This window comes from Histoplasma capsulatum, genomic scaffold (genome assembly GCF_000149585.1).
Source record: "Histoplasma capsulatum NAm1 scaffold_6 genomic scaffold, whole genome shotgun sequence".
Taxonomy (NCBI): domain Eukaryota; kingdom Fungi; phylum Ascomycota; class Eurotiomycetes; order Onygenales; family Ajellomycetaceae; genus Histoplasma; species Histoplasma mississippiense.
Genome location: NW_001813977.1, coordinates 2,248,556 through 2,266,215, shown reverse-complemented (window position 1 = coordinate 2,266,215; position 17,660 = coordinate 2,248,556). Strand labels below are relative to the sequence as shown.

Sequence of the window (17,660 nt, the reverse complement as noted above, 5' to 3'; positions counted from 1 at the left end):
CAATTGAAATATTTACCATCATCATTATAATCAATTATAAAAAGAAATTATGAAGAAATTGATGATGATTAAATATAAAAAAAAAAAAAAAAAGAAAAGAAAAGAAATTATTAATAGTGTTGTGATAAAATATTCTTTCAATGATTCAGTAGAGAAAAAAATTGATCATAATTGTATATAATATAAATGAGTTTATGAGTGTTATCAATAATCATTATCAATTGTATATGGATTATATAATCATCAAAATAAAATCAAATTTGAATTAAAATCATAATCAATTTCAGATCATATTTTAATTTTTCATAATTAATCATTTTATATAAAATATTAAGATTTGTTAATTTCATTCTGATTATATTAAATTTAAATCTAATTTGCGGAGTATGTATGTATGTATGTATGTATAGGTTTAACGTCCCGGAGAAATTGCGGAGTGAGCGTAGCGAGTGAAGCAATATATATAGGCTTTTCGTGCCAGAAAATTTCCTCTTTCGGTCATCCGGATTAGGAAAGCATTCTCGCGCTCTGATTGGCTGAATCCCTGCGCTCTGATTGGTCAATGAGAAGTTACGCTCACGTAATGCCACGTGACCGCCCGTAACCGTTGCAGCAACGGGCCGCCCGCGTTAGGAAGGCCTGAGCAAAATACAAGCAATTATAGCTTCATTCATTCTATTCTATTTCAAGGCTCTTTTTACTGCATCTGTATAAATAGCCAATCTGAGCTTCTTTATTGCTGCTTGCTACATTTCAAAGAATTATAATGAATCTAATCATGACTTACAGTTCTCAAAGGAGAGTCTGTGGACGACTCACAGAGGTTTCTTTCATCTTGCATTGGAATCTATATACAGCTTTCCCCAGTTCATACAGTCAAATGACTGAATGCAAATGTCTTTGTTTTATGAATGCTGCTCTGGATTCATACAGTTCTTTCAGTATATCACATTAGCAACTCTGCTATGACATTGAAATTTCTATATCATATCAAGAGAGCTCTCTCTTGCAGTTCTGTATCTCAACCCTTCTCAGCGCATCAATATCTGGTCTGTTTAAGACCTTTTCCAGCTTTTCAACTGTTTACACTTCTATCTGATTCAATACGTCTGCCGCCCGCAATCTGCAATGGAGAGCAAGACCTGCTCCACCTGCCGCAATTCTCTCCCTCTAGAGGAATTTATATCTAGATGCTCTCCAATCACTACAGTTGCAACCTGCAGCTCTTGCTGTGGTCGTATTGCTGGTTCTAGAACTCTAAAACGCTCAAGCAGTGCTGCTCAGCTTCTTTCAGAATCTCCTCACACTGCCCCTGGGACGCCCGCAGAACGGCCGCAAACACCAGTAACTCCAATACTTCTGACCCCGAAACCACCTGGAATTCCAAGCGACAGTGGCTCTGATGAACCTTCTTCTTCACAAGGAAGTGATTCTGCAAGTAGGGAACTGGAGTTTCATCTCCCACCACCTCTGCAACAACACCCAGTAGTTTCACCTCGATATTTGCAGCCAACCAGGTCTTCTCTGAGCCGCCAGCAAGCCCCCTTTCAACCACCGAAGCCGCCTGACTTCCGTTACCGTGGAGTACACACGTCAGACCCTCCTTCACTTGCAGCAGCTTGTAAAAAGCAGGGTGTAATCCAGCGGAGTCATCGGGCAGCTCGGCGTCATGACGAGATTCCATCTGCTACGCCCACGTTGTCATTCTTACACAGGGCTCAAGGACAGCTACAGAATGCCAATGAAACAGCTGAATGTTTCTCATCCACTGCGGCCCCGCCTCTGCCGCTCAGTGATGATTTCACCTTTCAAGTGCCATTACGGACCCAGTCCTATCACTCAGCCAGTCCCCCCAGTTCCCCATTCATTCCACCCAGTTCTCAATGGCATGCACCTCCCAGTTACTCAGAGAGCTTAATGAGTGGTTCATCAATTGATACTGATCTCTGTTCACATTTGCATTTGGAATTCCCCACTCCATCTGCTATGGAGAATCTTGCGGACCCAGACCCCCCTTTAGTGCTTAACAGCTCTACTCTTCTCAAAGACCCAGCGTTGACATCAACTGACTGGCAATATGTTCAAAACTTTCACAAAGCTCTCAAAGATGAGGTTATGGAGACCTGCAGTCGCTGTCGATGTCAATGGTTTAACATGAAATTGAAAAACAACATCTGCGCTCACTGTATTACAGTTGATAAAAATTGACAAGCAGATGAACTGTTTTTCTTTTCTGCAGATAACAATCTGGACCCTGGTCAAGTTCCCGATCTTCCTTCTATAAGCCAGGTTGAGGAAATGCTTATTGCTCGGGTTCATGTGTTTGTGGAAATCCGTCAGGTTCGCGGCCAGCAATACAAGTACAAGGGTCATGTTGTCAACTTCCTTCAAGACACTGACCGCATTTACAATAGTCTTCCGCTGCTGCCCAAAGACCTTGATATCATTGTTTTGCGGCCCTCAAATACGTCTGCTGATCCCCGCCTCTCCCATCAATTCCGTCGCGATTTCACTGTCCGAAAGGCTGTTGTTAAACAATGGCTAGCTTTTCTTCGAGTTAACCATCCTGGCTATGCCAACATCGATATTAACCAGGAGGCTCTAGAGGCATTACCAGTCAATGAGGATGTTACTGATCAGCTAATGATTGAAGATATTGAGGATGCTCAGCTGGATAAAGAGATCAACTCTGATGATATAAATAATTCCCCTGAGTGTGCAGCAGTGCCTGATCTTCTTGCCTGCAATGAAGAAGTGGAGCAGCTTCGCCAGGAATTTGAACAGGCACAAAACCCTGAACCAGATCTGCAGCTGCAACCACAGCTGCAACAGCCACAAATTCTGCGACACGAGTTGACAATGCCATCCTTCTGCAACACTTCCCTTGACGAGTTCAACAACACTCATCCTCTACTCTCTTGGGCATTCCCAAGTCTGTTTCCCTATGGAAAAGCTCAGTTTACACTTCCACGCCAGCGCAGTATTCAGTACGCTGAATATATAAAATTTCTGCTTAAGTTTCATGATCAACAGTTTGCCAGACACCCCCGTTTTCACTATGTTGTTTTTAACACTCTATTTCATAAACAGGTTGGAGTTCGTGGTCGGTTTTGGTATCAAAAAAGTGACTCCATTCTCAAAGATCTCTCTTTTGAAGATCTACGGGCCGCATTTACAGAAACCACACCTGAATCAGAGGCAGTTTTAAACTCCATTACTCACTTCTCATTCAATCTTCGTGGCACCCGCCCTTTCTGGGCAATGAAACGCCAACAGTTGCAGGAATATGTTAAGAATTTGCAATCTCCTCATCTATTTCTTACCCTCTCCACTGCTGATTACCATTGGGACGACCTCATGCGGCTACTTCCCAACTATGAAAACTGGAAAAACGGGACTAGCTCCGAACGGATTAAGATCTTCCGCGAAAATATCTGTGACAACCCTGCCATTGTTGCTCATTGGTTCCATCTCCGTTTTACTATCTTCAAACGGGAAGTCCTGACCAAGAAATTTGACATTGTAGATGAGTGGGACCGTTACGAGTGGCAGGGTCGCGGTTCCACTCACTGTCATGGTGTCTACTGGATCAACGGCAGCATTAACTCTGAGGTTGGCAGGCTTGATGAAACTGCGCGTCAGGCTTTTGCAGACCACTGGGGGATCCATATTTCTGCGCAAAACCCAGAACCTGGCCGTCATTTACGACCTGAAGATGAGTGTTCAGCAATTGCTTTGGCATCTTTCAATCAGCAAAATACGTTTGGCCACCTACCTTCAGTGCTCAATCGAGTTCAACGCCATCATTGCAGTGCTAAATACTGCATCCGCAAGGAACGCCGTACTGGCATAGAGCGGTGTCGCTTTCACTATTCTATTCCTACTCAAGCTGAACCAACTCTACGAAAGCCTACTGGCAGCAGCTATTACCGTCTCTTTCCCTGTTGAAATGACAGTTTGTTAAATAACTACAATCGTTTGATTACAATTAGCTGGTTGGCCAATACAGACATCGCTTCCTGCACCGGTAGCAAAGCTGTACTTGATTATCTGTCCAAATATGTCTCAAAAAGTGAAAGTGAAACCGAGTCCTATCATGATATTTTGAAAAGAGTTCTTGGAACTGCTAATCAGAATCGCCCCCTGCTTTCCACAGTTATGAAGCTTATGAATCGCCTTATTGCAGAAAGAGATTGATCTTCACAGGAAATTTGCCATCTGCTTCTTGATCTTCCCCTGCAGATTGGTTTCTGTGTAGCTATTAATGTTGACTGCCGCTCTGAAGATCAGCAACGTCAGTCATATACAATTCAAGAAGAAGGTCTCACTCGTGGTCTATCATATCTGCAAAAATATAAACAGCGGCCCAAGGAATTAGAAGATCTCACCTTTTTTGAGTTTTTGCAGGAGTATAACCACCGTCCCAACCGATACAACAGACGAACCCGTGCAAACTATAGAATATTAATATACTTTCCTATTTACAAACCTCAATCTCAAGCAGAGGATTACGGGCGGGTGAAACCACTTTTGCATCATCCCTTTCATGAAGTTGATGATCTCAAAACTCTTGATCTACCTTCTTCTTTTGATACATTTGCAGAGGCATTCAACTACTGCAAAGAGGCTCATGTTCATTCTAATGATGCCTATGACAATGACATTTCAGAGCCAGAGTCTGAGTTTGAGGATGTTGATGTTGAGAAGGATGAGCTGCAAAACTCATTTAATGAGCTTGCGGCCCTGCTTCCTGGTGATCCCCGCAACATTACAGAGTTGAATGACCTCAGTTTCATTGGCAACCGCTCTATCGATTGTGAATATAACTGGTCCTCGCACATTGGCATTCATCCTGATCTTTACTCACAGTTTTGAAATCAAATGAAAGAGGAGTTCCCTGCTGACACTGATCTACAATCCTCTGCCTCCCCCAACAGCTGGAGCACGATCAGAGATTGCTGTTTGATACAGTCGTTAATCATTTCAATGAGTACATCAGAACTGGTGATAATTCGGTCCCTCTGCTCATCAATTTGAATGGCAAGGCAGGAACTGACAAAACATTTGTTATTACAGTCCTCTCTGTAGCCCTGCAAAACATGGCTGCAGAAAATGATATCCCATCTCCAATTCTCCACACAGCTTCAACAGGGGTTGCAGCTCATACAATTAGTGGTCGCACTCTACATTCCATCTTTCACCTGCCTATTAAGCAAACCTCTCGTTATGAGGAGTTTAATCCTCAAACTCTTCAGGCGATGCAGGCCGGCATGCGCAACATTCAATATCTCATCATTGATGAGAAATTCATGGTTGATCTATATCAACTTAGCTGGATCGACCAGACCTGCAAAGCAATATATTCTCACAATCATCATCTTTCTTTTGATGGTCTCAGTGTCATTCTTTCAGATGACTTTTATCAACTGCCTTCTGTTCTGCAAAAGCCACTTTTTCACAGTGGAGAACTTCAGAATCCGGACGAGATTAACGGTCGTAACCTCTATTATAAGTTCAACCAAACCATTCAGCTCACGGTTATCCGACGGCAGGAAGGAAATGATCAAGAATCCAATCAATTCCGCATGGTTCTAGATAGTCTTCGGGAAGAGAATGTGTCAGTATTATAAATGATTGGAAGTTTCTTGCAGGCCGCATCCGAGCCAATCTTCCTCATCAATCTCATGAATTTACGGACGCCATTCGGCTCTACACTAAACGAGAACCTGTCCGTGGATATAATATGCAGGCAATCTCCGACTCAGGTCACCCTGTCATAAATATTATAGCAGACAATGATGATCCAAAAACAGATGAGTTAAACTCTGATGAAGCAGGCAATCTCCATCAAATACTTCCACTGTTCATAGGTTGCCGCATCATGCTTACAACCAACATTTGAACAGAGCGCGGGTTGGTTAATGAGGCTCTTGCTACTATTCACAACATCATTTGGCAATCTTCCACTGTTAACTGTTGAACTGAGGCTCCCTTTGCAATTCTTGCGGAGTTTGATAAGTATGATGGCCCAGCTTACTGTGAACAGAATGGCCGCAAACTCATACCAATATTCCAGTCCCGACATGAGTTTGCTCACACAAATATAACCTGCAGCAGGACTCAGTTCCCAATTACTATTGCTTATGCCATTACTGTTCATAAATCACAGGGTCTCTCACTTGACAAAGCTGTTCTCAACATTATGAAGAAGGATTTCACATCTGGGTTGACATATGTAGCAGTATCGCGGGTCAGATCCTATAAAGGTTTACTCTTTGAGAAGGCATTTGATTACACCTGTTTTTGTAAGGAGTCTCAGACTATGAAAATGAGATGTTTGAATGCAGAATGCTGTCGATCTCAATAAGTAAGTAACATATCTGAACTCATTGATCTTTCTACTGACTATCTGCAGCTTCTTGCATTCCCTGCGGCCATTACTTTTGACCTACCCATTCATTCCTCTCCACCATCATTCTCACAACCTCCGCAGCCCTCCCAAGCTTCCACAGCGTCTCAATCAGTGCAGGAGAGTGATGATGATCCATACACAGCCAACATTTGAATAATTAGAAAGTAATTGAGTGGGTTGAAGTGTTTAAAAGCTGGAAATCCATGACAGTGGATATATTTATGGACGGTCATGTGACCTTTAAATAGTGAATTGCGGCCCGTATTTCACATAACAATAGTATCAATAGAATAGAATGAATAGTAAGATGTGAATTACATGTCAATGAATAATTCCAATTATCCTCTGCTCGCCCCCCACCCCTGCTCCCCCGAAAAATATAATATAGCAGTAGTAGTAGGCATAGGCGTAGAATGTCAAATAACACCACCTCCACAACAACAACAACAACAACAACAACAACAACAACAACAACAACAACAACAACAGCAGCAGCAGCAGCAGCAGCAGCAGCAGCAGCAGCAGCAGCAGCAGTAGCAGCAACAACAGCGACAGCAACAGCAACATCAACAGCAGCAGCAGCATGCCCCCTTTCATCACAGAGTCAGACTCTGAATCAGACATGTTTACGGCCATCAATTCTGAAGAAGTTCGTCGAACGCGCCAGTCCTGTGCCCGTGCTGTGGAGATTGCGGCTGCAAAGGCCAAAGAAAAGAACAAAGACAAGATGAAGAAAACAAATCTCTGTAAGTTGAAGAGAGCTGAGGCATTCTGAAGTTGACAGACTTGATGCAAACACTCATCTGTTAGATGAGTGTTAGGAAACTGATGAATAGGATAGCTCAAAATATCATGGCAGCTGTTGCTTGAGCCAAAGCTCAAGTGGCTGCAGAGAAGGATGCTGCTGCTGCTAGCCCATCTTACCCTCCTCCTGCATCTCCCGCCTCCTCCTTCTCCGCCTCCTCCATCTCCTTTTATGTCTTCGCCTCTGCCGCTGCCGCCTCCCCTGCGACTGCAGAACAGGCCCCTGGACGCTGGACAGCTCTGACAGAAACCCTGCCAGCTAGGCCGACAGAAGAGATGACTGCTCTCATGAACATGCCATGACACCGTGAGCCTGATGTCTGTGAGGGTAAGACTCTTAACCTGGGCTGTTCTGTCAACCAGGAGGCTGTTCTTTTGCAGTTGTGGGGGCAGATTGCAAACCCCCTCTGCCCCCACTGCGCCCGGGGCGAAGGCCCTTTCAAAACTTGTGTTGGCCTCTCCAGCCGCTGCTGCGAAGCATGTGCTAGCTGTCACTATAACAGCATGGGGAGTCATTGCTATTATCATATAAGTAGGTCTACAACTAAATCAAGTTAGCCATTAGCCATTAGAGTTAGAAACTAACATGGAACTAGGCAACCGCGAGACGTCAGTGGAAGATGAGGGGAAGGGGAAGGGGAAGGGGAAGGGGAAGGAGAAGGGGAAGGGGAAGGAGGAGAAGAAGAAGGAGAAGGAGAAGAAGGAGATGGAGAAGAAGAAGGAGGAGGAGAAGGAGAAGAAGGGGAAGAAGCCTGTGGCTGTAAAGGCCGAAACCACCAGCCGCAAACGCCAGCGCCCCGCAGAGGATGAAGGGGAGCCGGGCCTCTTAATCAAACAGCTCAGCAAGGCCAAGCAGAAGGAGCGGGAGGAGAGTGTCGAGGTCATAGACCTCAAAGATATGGAGATTGCTCATTTGCGGGCGGAGAACGCGGCCTTAAAGGCCAAAGTCAAGAATATCGGGCGCCTCCTAGAGGCAGCGGTTGATATGGTGAAGGAGTAGTTAGTTGTTGTTTTTTTCCTTTTCCTTCTTTCTTTCTTTCTTTCTTTTTTAGAAAATGAATACGTTACGGGGCCGCTGAGTTAAGATCTCTTATATTTGTAGAGCTTCATATCGTAGAGGTGAGGTTGGAGGTGATGTTTATGAGCGTTATTTACGGCTGAAGGGACTAGCTCCGCAATAATTTAGCACACTGCAGCTCGTGTGCTACAATGTATTTTTCTTTTACACTTCATTTCTGAAAATTTTAATCTCTTTACACTCTCATTCTGATTCTGATCTCACTTAAAATCACATCAAGAAATGGACTGGGACCAAACTAAACCAAATCAAATATGTAATTCATGGTCCCACCGGCCAGTTTATCACTGAATGATACAGTGGAACAACCATAATCCGGTCGTATAATAAGTCTATGTTCTTCCGGTATGGTGGTAGAGAGAGAAGAGAAGAGATTTGTATATATTTCTTGGCATACAGTGGGCATTCCATCTGATTAATTCATCTGTTCATCATTCTACCTCATCACATGTTTTCTAGATAGTTATCTAGGTTATAGTTATCCTACAGTGTCACATAAGGATATCCAACGTTGTTCGTTTATCAACAGATGTGGAAATACATTCAATATGTTCAAAACATTCCCACAGAAACTCATCCCACCTTGCGCCCCATTTGCAAGGTCCGTTGACGATTTAATAGTTGCTCCAGCGAGGTTTTCGGGTCCCCAGAATACTAGTACTTAAATGTCTTACCAGATAGTAGTATTTCTGCCAGCGACCAATTGTCTGTAAAGAAAATCCAGCAAAACAGCGACCTTGCACACGTTCATCTCGTAGTAGGCGAGTTTTTGAGCCGACTCTTCGAACTCCATAATATCCGCAGATCCGGAAACAACTTGCCCTGGCTCACCGTCGATCAAAGCAGGATAGGCTCCCTGTAAAACATGCAATCTTGTAGGAAGACTTTGCCACTAGTTACGCCAAAAAGGATCAATCCTTAAAATAGCATCCTATTCCTCAAGATATATATATCTATATCTACTCCGTATATATGCATGATTCATACTCCCTCCCACTTTGCCCAGAGTGTAACCGATGATCTTGGCGCTTCTGACTGTTGGTTCTTCTGCAAGGTCTAGGATCCTCGAGAAGGTCGCAGCAGCCGCCAAAGTGTTGTTAAAAAACAGTAGACGGGATACTCGGGAGAAATAGGACGGGCTGCACCATCAGGGTTGAGGAGGGACGCATGGTGGCATTATTGCATGTGGTTGGAAGGTTAGTTGATTGATTATCTAGAGAGCGCAGTCGGTATTGCCCCAGCCAGTCAAACGCCACGGGACCATTTCATTGTGGCTATCATCATTATCATGGTTATCTTGTGTATTATGTATATACGAGAAATCAATGCCTCGGATATGGAGCTATCTGAGATATCACGCACCGCCGCCGCGGCCGCGCTCCACCGTTCTCACCACGGCCCAGGAACATCCACATGAATGACCAGCGAGACTTCTTGACGGCGAATCTCTCCGAGTTTGGCCTGGAAAACCGGGAGCTTTGTATATTTGGGCCACTGTTAGGCTGGCATGTACAGTACTATGTACGTTCATGGCAGATAACAAAAAGCTAGGAACTCGGATAGCAAGGCTAAGGAAGAAAAGTTGTTGGGGGGAAACTGTAATTGCGTTACAGGGTTGTGTTGTTGGATTTGGTGTCAAACTGGCGAGCGTGCTGGATTTCTTGGCGGTAATGTGGTTTGGTATACGTAACATATACGTATTGACTTGGTGATCGGCCATGTTGGTTTTTTTCTTCTTTTTTTCCTTTTTTTCCTTTTTTTTTTTTTTTTTTTTTGGGGAAGAGAGTATCCATCACCAATTCACCATTTCTTGCTCGATTTCCTTTGTATGCTCCCTCAACCTCTCTTCCCCCTTCCATAGTGCATTCATAGGAACCTCTCATTCTCCATATTCTATCTCTCGTCAATTGCTTTGGTATCCCATTTGTAATTCCCTTCAACTCCCCTTCAACTCCCATGGCTTCATCCCTCAGACTGGGGAGCTCTGCTCTCCGCGCTTCCTTTGCTTCCAATCCCGTTGTCCAGTCTGCGGCCTTCACTGGCTTGCGATGCTATTCCTCCACTAAAACAAAGGTTAGCAAAACTCCTGTTAACCCAATTGACCTGCCATGATGATTCGAGCTATGCGCTGACTACGCCCCGTGTCCATCTGCCAGTCCCTCAAAGATACCTTCGCCGATAAACTCCCGGCTGAGATCGAGAAGGTCAAGAAGCTGAGAAAGTTCGAGATGAAACTTCCCTAATATATACGGATAGACGTATGCGTATACGTATATGTACAGAGATCTGACCTGACTATTCTTGTTATAGAGACTACGGAGACAAGGTCATTGGTGAAGTTACCCTTGGCCAGGTATACGGAGGTGCTCGGGGAATCAAATCCCTTGTTTGGGAGGTATGGATCAATCCTTGTATTGGGGTGCTGCATGCAAGCAAGAGGCTAATGGCTTGAGAAAGGGTTCTGTCCTTGATCCCGAGGAGGGAATTCGCTTTCGGGGCAAGACTGTAGGTGTTTTTCCCTTCAAGATTGCGAATTTTTTTCCCTTCCAGACCGTCTGCTTATTCGCCTTCTAGATTCCGGAATGTCAGAAATTGCTTCCAAAGGCTCCCGGGGGAGAGGAGCCTCTACCAGAAGGTGCTACACGTTTCCATTACTATTCCGTTGACCTAATGCTAATAGCTCAACAGGTCTTTTCTGGCTGCTCTTAACTGGTGAAGTCCCCAGCGAACAACAGGTCCGTGCCCTCTCTGCAGATTGGGCCGCTCGCTCCGATCTGCCAAAATTCATTGAGGAGCTGATCGATCGCTGCCCTTCCACTCTGCACCCTATGGCCCAATTCTCCCTCGCTATCACCGCTCTCGAACACGAGTCCGTCTTCGCCAAGGCCTATGCTAAAGGCATCAACAAGAAAGAGTACTGGCAGTACACCTTCGAGGATTCCATGGACTTGATAGCCAAACTGCCTACCATCGCAGCCAAGATCTACCGCAACGTATTCAAGGATGGAAAGGTTGCTCCAATTCAGAAGGACAAGGATTACGGCTTCAACTTGGCCAACCAGCTCGGCTATGGTGATAATAATGACTTTGTCGAGCTGATGCGCTTGTACCTGACCATCCACTCTGATCACGAGGGTGGGAACGTCAGCGCACACACAACCCACTTGGTCGGAAGCGCATTGAGCTCCCCCATGCTCTCTCTTGCAGCGGGTCTCAACGGCCTCGCCGGTCCTCTCCACGGATTGTAAGTGACTAAAATATGCCGAGACATGGACAAACGGTTACTGATTCGATATCTTTCCTACAGAGCCAACCAAGAAGTCCTGACCTGGCTGATGGAGATGAAGAAAGTCATCGGCAACGATCTCAGCGACGAGGCCATTAAGGGTTATCTGTGGTCCACCCTGAACGCCGGGCAAGTTGTTCCAGGCTACGGCCACGCCGTCCTCCGCAAAACCGACCCACGCTACACCTGCCAGCGTGAGTTTGCTCTCCGCAAGCTTCCAGATGATCCCATGTTCAAGCTGGTCAGCCAAGTTTACAAGATCGCTCCTGGCGTTCTGACCGAGCACGGCAAGGTATGCAGCTCCCCATTTTTTACAAAGCTTCCCACTATTCCACCAGAGATGCTGACGAAATTCGTAAACTAAAGGTCAAATCGCCATATCCCAACGTCGACAGCCACTCAGGCGTGCTCCTTCAATACTACGGCTTAACAGAAGCCAAGTATTACACCGTGTTGTTTGGTGTCTCGCGAGCCCTTGGTGTGCTCCCACAGCTGATCATTGACCGCGCCCTGGGAATGCCCATCGAACGACCCAAGAGCTTCAGCACCGAGTCATATGCCAAGCTTGTTGGCGCCCAACTGTAAGATAATGTAAAGGATAGAGAAAAGGCAGGGCGGGGTTTGTGGCGATTCGTCCACGGTTCTTTTGGGTGTCAATTGTTTTTTTTTTTTTAAATTTTTAAAATATTTTTTTTTTTTTTTTTTTGCCGTTTCATTTCCTCCCCCCTCACCCTCGCAATCATTTTTTATCTCCATGTTTTACGGTTACTGTATTCTACATTCAATTCTTTTCTACATTTACATTGGAATCCGAGGAAGGCGTAGTTTCACTCCCATGATTGCATATCTGATCATTGGAGAGGAGCCAATCGGTCTAGGCAAATGAGTAGGTATGACCGCGGGTCTTGTGATCAAGGAGCGGATGACCGGTAAGACGAAGGCGCGTAATAAAGAACATCACTTTGGCAGCATTCCTTTTAAGTTAAAACAAGTATCCGTTTCCTTCTCTTTTAGAAGTATTTTTTGATGCCAAAAAAAGTACTCCGTCACTAGCGCAATGCTGTCACACGATGACTCAGCACACGCGGCCCATCACGTGTTTCCCAATCGCGCTAGCGCCGGTTTCTCAAACAGGGAATTTTTCTCCTCAAACCTTCTTCGGACCTCACCAACCAACCTCATCGCGTCAAGACTCAAACCATCCTCTCTCTTCAACAGCCCTTTGCCCTCTCTACTCCCTCTCTCCGCACCGACTGTACTCGTGTTCACTGCTCCGTGTTCATCTCTCTTGGCCTGCTACTCACCGCCGTGCCTTCGACTCGCGGCCTGTAGGTCAAAGGTTTTTTTTTTTTCTGGGTCCTTGTAGTGCCGTCTTGCTCGCACGACATCGACAGTGTCATCAAGACTTTCATCCAACTCGTTCCAATAGGTATCTACGTCACCTGCATCGTCATATATTTTATCTACTTAGACACTTTCCACACTTCCTGGAACTCGCCGTATGCTAGTTGTCGTCAAAAAGTCTCTCGCAGCAGTAGATTAAGAGGGGAAAAAAAAACCGCTTCATGGGACGGTCTTAACCTTATCCTCTCCGCGCTGCCATCCATCGTATTCATCTATCTATACACGGCCATTATCAAAAGGAATACAAATTTCTCTTCTAACAAAGGATAAAATTACGGGACAAGTCGACAGCTTGTTTATATTTCTGCGGTTATTTCTTGCCTTTGACTGGTATCAACTCTTTAAGCAACCCTCCTCGTCTGAAGCCATGTCGTCTGCCGTAGCGGAGTTAGATGGCTACTTACAATCCATGTTGGCGCTTAAGCCACCTGGAGTATCAGCTTCCAAAATCAGCATTATCACCTCGTTATGTGCCGCCAATGTACAGGTATGGCTTATCTCTAGACTCCCTATATGCTGAAAGAAACCCAGAAAAAGTTTAAAAATTAAAAAAAATAAAAAGGAAAGGAAAGGAAAAGCCATATCTAACATTTATTTTTCCTACTTTATAGTCCGAATCCGTCCTCGTTCAAAAAAATATATACCCACTTCAAAAGGGCCCCGGGAACACACAAACTGGGCGTACTCTATGTCGTAGATTCTGTAACTCGACAGTGGGTAGAATCAGCCCGGAAAGCCGGTCAAACTGTTGGTAGCGGTGCGCCAGATGGAACATTTGCAGCTGGTGTTAACAGAGTGACTGAATTGCTTCCCGTCTTGATGACTGATATCATAAACAATGCTCCTGAATATCAAAAGGTACGCGTACTCTTAGACACAAAACAGCCAGCAGCCGGATACAGAAAGAAAATCATTTCCGGCTGCAATTTATATCATAAAGAAGACAACGTGCACAACGGCATTATCCCATCAGCTTTTGGATGGCCGTTCGCTTTGTTGCCCATAGAACAATATCCCCCGCGTATATTTTTTTGCCTTCGTTTAGCACGAAAGCCGCGGTATTATATCCACGTCTTTCTTCCGCTTTGGCTATAGACTCGTCTCATTCTTACATTTCTGGGTTTCGATTATCCACCTTTTCCTCCATTTTCTGTTCTCTCCTTCTTTTCTTTCCTTTTCTGTTTTTATTTCATGCGGTGACTGAACAATCCCCACTTACGTATGCCCGGTTTTCTCTCTCTAGGACAAAATCAAAAAGCTGGTAGACATCTGGGAGCGTGGATACACCTTCCCGGCAGCTCTTCTCGCTTCCTTGAAGGAACAGCTAAACGCGCCAGTATCTCAAAGTAAGCTTTATTTTCCCCCTTGGATTAGAGTGCAGAATAAGGAACAGCGAACGCAAAAGAACAAATGCCTCTTCTCGTCATTTTCCTATCCTCTTTTTAAAACATCGCACATATCACCAAAACGTACAGTCGACAACGAACGAGAAGGGGCATAGTAGGGTATGTTGAAAACCAGTTTTCTGATGTATGATATTATTTTTTTCTTCTAGACGTGCAATCAACTACGCCAGATGGATCACCGGCCCCCAATTTAATCTCCCTAGCTGGAGCCCAGCATGGAGCTCAATCATCGTCTGCTGCTCCTGCTACTACTACTACTTTCTACTATTGCAGGCTCCGGTCAGCCAGCTCCACCAGCACCAGATACTTCTAGCATCTTGAAGGCATTGGCAGATATGGCAAAAACAGTACAGCAACACCCCCAGCAACCTCAGGCGTGCCACGCAACTAGTCCCCATAGTATATTTAATCCGCAAAACCCAGTTCCGCAAGCCATGCCCGCGTCTGTAGACCCGGCTGCGCAACAGCCCAACGGGCAGGCTGTAAACCCCTTTGCTACCGCTGCTGCTGCGGGAAATCTTGCAAATCAATTTGCGGGGTTGAGTAATATGGCTCAGAATCCATCTATTTTCCCAAACCAGGGCCAGGCTTCTGCTGCTGCTTCAAATCCTCTCGCAGCAGTAGCCGCCGCTGCACAACAGAACCCACTTGCCGCCTTGATGCCACAGGCAGGCGCTTTGCCTCCAGAGACATTACAACAATTAAGCCTGCTCCAGCTCATGGCTGCGCAGGGTATTCCTCAAGACCAGTGGGCCACAGCGCTGCAAATCCTAAGCCTTTCCAATACTTCAAGTAGCGGCATGGTCAATATGAACCCCGCCACAGCGTTAGCAGCCTTCGCCCAGCAGCCTGCCGCTAGTCAAAATACCTGGAGCACCCCAGCACCAGACTCATTATCACGTGATCGAGATCGAGATCGCGATCATCGGAGTAGTAGAGAGCATGACAGAGAAGACTATGTTCGGTCACCGCCAGGGGGTTACCGACGCCGTTCCAGGTCGCCTGGGTGGGATAGACGTCGCGAAGTTTCCCCCCCCCGTCGTCGCGACAGCCCTGTCTATGGAGAATACCATGGAGACTCCCCTGGCAGGAACCGAGACACTCGAGATTCCCGTGGACGACGGCCTGGTGAATATCGCCAGCGCAGTCCTCCTGGAAGACGTCGTAGAAGTCCGACACCTCCTCGTAAAGAAGCTACGCTTCCTCCTCCCGGACCCAAGTTCTTGGAGTGGGATTATTCAATTGGTCAGGGGAACATCAAAGGTATGTCTTCACTATAATTTTACTCTGAGTGTTGTGATCAGGCTGATGACCTTTTTTTTTTTTTCTTAATATACAGTCCTCAGCAGAACCCTATTCGTCGGCGGTGTGACGTGAGTTATTTCATTTTCTGCAAAAATATAATTCGAAATTTTAAACCCCTCATATTGAACTGCAGTCGAACTAACATGATCGAACACAGTTCGTCAGAATCTCATTTAAGATCGCTTTTCGGCCGTTACGGCGTGGTCCAAACATGTATTGTAAATATTGACAAACGCCATGCATTCGTGAAGATGATCAACAGACATGATGCCGTCACTGCTCGCGAGGGTATGGAGCAATACAAGTCTGGAGACATGCAATTACGAGTAAGTTCCAGCAACTACCGCATCTCCTTTCTCTCCCCAACTTTATTCAATTTTTTCCCCTCCCACTGACATCCGCACACTAGACACGATGGGGTGTCGGTTTCGGCCCTCGAGACTGCAGCGATTACCAAACCGGCATCAGCGTAATCCCCATCGACCGGCTCACGGACGCAGACCGCAAGTGGATGCTCAACGCCGAGTACGGCGGAACCGGTGGAAAACCAATTGAGAGTTTTATGGTGGTGGAGGAACCTGACATTGAGATTGGGGCCGGCGTGTCTTCGAAAGGTACGTTTCAGTCATTCAAAACATGCCCACCCCTCCCCCCTTTCCCTTCTGGGAGAAACCGGAAATGTAGCCAATACTAACACGACCCCGACAGCGATAAGCCGACGCATGGCCACCGACCAAGGTGGGAAGCGTGGTCCCCAATCTACTCGAACGGCACCGGAACCAGAACGCTTCCGGCGGCAAAACCGCGGTGCAATGGACGATGGCCACGGGCCTGGTCCTGCACATGGCCCCGCACACGGCCACGGCTACGGTCACGGACAAATGTCATCGTCATCAGCAGTACCAGGCAGCAATGGCAACGGTGAACGCAACGGTAGCAACATGGGCGATCGAAACGACCGCGACGGCTCTGCAAGCGCCAATAACGCCAACGCAATCGGCGTCCCGCCCGCGGTGCCGGGCTTCGGGTTCTCGTTTCAGGGGATGCCTATGTTCCCACCTGGATTTATGATGGGTGGTGCTGGCGCCGGCACAGGTACGGGCAGCAGCGCACAGGGTCAACAGGGACAGCAAGGACAAGCTACTGAGTCATCATTTACGCCGTCGGGGCCAGGACAGGGACAAGGATAGAGTTTCCTCTCCACAGTAATAGCGATAAGCATGGTGCCGGTATAAGGGATGTAAAAAATGGAAAGCTGAAAAATTAAAAATTAAAAAAAAAAAAAAAAAAAAAAAAAAAAAAAGGAAAAAAAAAAAAGGAAAACGGTACGGTTTGGTGTGGTGTTGTTTACGGCTTTGCATTTCATATACCATTTTATATTCATTCCACCTTGTGTTTTTTTCTCGGGTGTTTTCTGGCTGGTTCTTCCGCATAATATCCTAATATTCTCATCTCTCAATCTTCCAATCTCCCTGCCTTTCTCCCCGACTACCCACTCGCCTTTCCCGTTGCGACATACCTACGTGGCCGGGAGCCTTTTTAAATTTGTGTGTTTGTTCTGTTCTCGATTCTCGATTCTCGATTCTCTCAACTACCACAGCAGGGACCAAGGTACTGCAGGACGTTGCTCTGTATTCTCTTCTCCCTCCCCTCGGCCTTTTCCTCTCTTTTTATTCTCAAAACCTCCCTACTTGTTTTTCTGTATTAACTAATTCGTAATGAACGCTCTTCTCTTCTCCTTGTTAGCAAATTCACCTTCTCCATTCTCCGTTCTCCTTTTTTTCACATTCCGTCAATAATAAATGTATAAGTTAATTTTTTTTGATTCTTTTTTTGATTTCGTTCGTTTGTCTTTGTCTCCCTTAAGTTACAGAATCGAGCGGGAGAGAAACCCCCCCCCCCCCCCTTCTTCCAGAATAGAGTAAGCCCGGGGGCAACAGGAAGTGCCTAAATCAATACAAGCTC

At 45.8% G+C, this 17,660-nt stretch overlaps 6 protein-coding genes across 6 annotated transcripts; all 6 read left to right on the top strand.

Annotated features, from left to right (window-relative positions):
* Nucleotides 1–2,077: 2,077 nt before the first annotated feature.
* Nucleotides 2,078–6,565, top strand: HCAG_06984 (predicted protein; the record flags this gene model as incomplete). The annotated part of the gene is made up of 8 exons (XM_001539329.1): nt 2,078–2,147; nt 2,240–2,987; nt 3,091–3,113; nt 3,179–3,841; nt 4,286–4,816; nt 5,077–5,617; nt 6,115–6,250; nt 6,416–6,565. The coding sequence occupies 8 exons, from the start codon at nt 2,078–2,080 to the stop codon at nt 6,563–6,565; spliced, it is 2,862 nt and encodes a 953-aa protein (XP_001539379.1).
* Nucleotides 6,566–6,995: 430 nt separating this feature from the next.
* HCAG_06983 (predicted protein) lies at nt 6,996–7,519 on the top strand (the record flags this gene model as incomplete). The annotated part of the gene is made up of 2 exons (XM_001539328.1): nt 6,996–7,158; nt 7,284–7,519. The coding sequence occupies 2 exons, from the start codon at nt 6,996–6,998 to the stop codon at nt 7,517–7,519; spliced, it is 399 nt and encodes a 132-aa protein (XP_001539378.1).
* A 283-nt stretch (nt 7,520–7,802) lies between these two features.
* On the top strand, nt 7,803–8,216 carry HCAG_06982 (predicted protein; the record flags this gene model as incomplete). The annotated part of the gene is made up of 1 exon (XM_001539327.1): nt 7,803–8,216. The coding sequence occupies one exon, from the start codon at nt 7,803–7,805 to the stop codon at nt 8,214–8,216; it is 414 nt and encodes a 137-aa protein (XP_001539377.1).
* Nucleotides 8,217–10,250: 2,034 nt separating this feature from the next.
* On the top strand, nt 10,251–12,165 carry HCAG_06981 (citrate synthase, mitochondrial precursor; the record flags this gene model as incomplete). Its single annotated transcript, XM_001539326.1, has 8 exons — nt 10,251–10,367; nt 10,451–10,515; nt 10,605–10,689; nt 10,752–10,799; nt 10,869–10,929; nt 10,983–11,538; nt 11,602–11,872; nt 11,947–12,165. The coding sequence occupies 8 exons, from the start codon at nt 10,251–10,253 to the stop codon at nt 12,163–12,165; spliced, it is 1,422 nt and encodes a 473-aa protein (XP_001539376.1).
* Nucleotides 12,166–13,351: 1,186 nt separating this feature from the next.
* HCAG_06980 (conserved hypothetical protein) lies at nt 13,352–14,485 on the top strand (the record flags this gene model as incomplete). The annotated part of the gene is made up of 4 exons (XM_001539325.1): nt 13,352–13,371; nt 13,596–13,842; nt 14,228–14,330; nt 14,460–14,485. The coding sequence occupies 4 exons, from the start codon at nt 13,352–13,354 to the stop codon at nt 14,483–14,485; spliced, it is 396 nt and encodes a 131-aa protein (XP_001539375.1).
* Nucleotides 14,486–14,605: 120 nt separating this feature from the next.
* HCAG_06979 (conserved hypothetical protein) lies at nt 14,606–16,885 on the top strand (the record flags this gene model as incomplete). Its single annotated transcript, XM_001539324.1, has 6 exons — nt 14,606–15,216; nt 15,388–15,653; nt 15,730–15,763; nt 15,853–16,021; nt 16,105–16,309; nt 16,404–16,885. 6 exons carry the CDS (start codon nt 14,606–14,608, stop codon nt 16,883–16,885), a joined length of 1,767 nt encoding a protein of 588 aa, XP_001539374.1.
* Nucleotides 16,886–17,660: the final 775 nt, after the last annotated feature.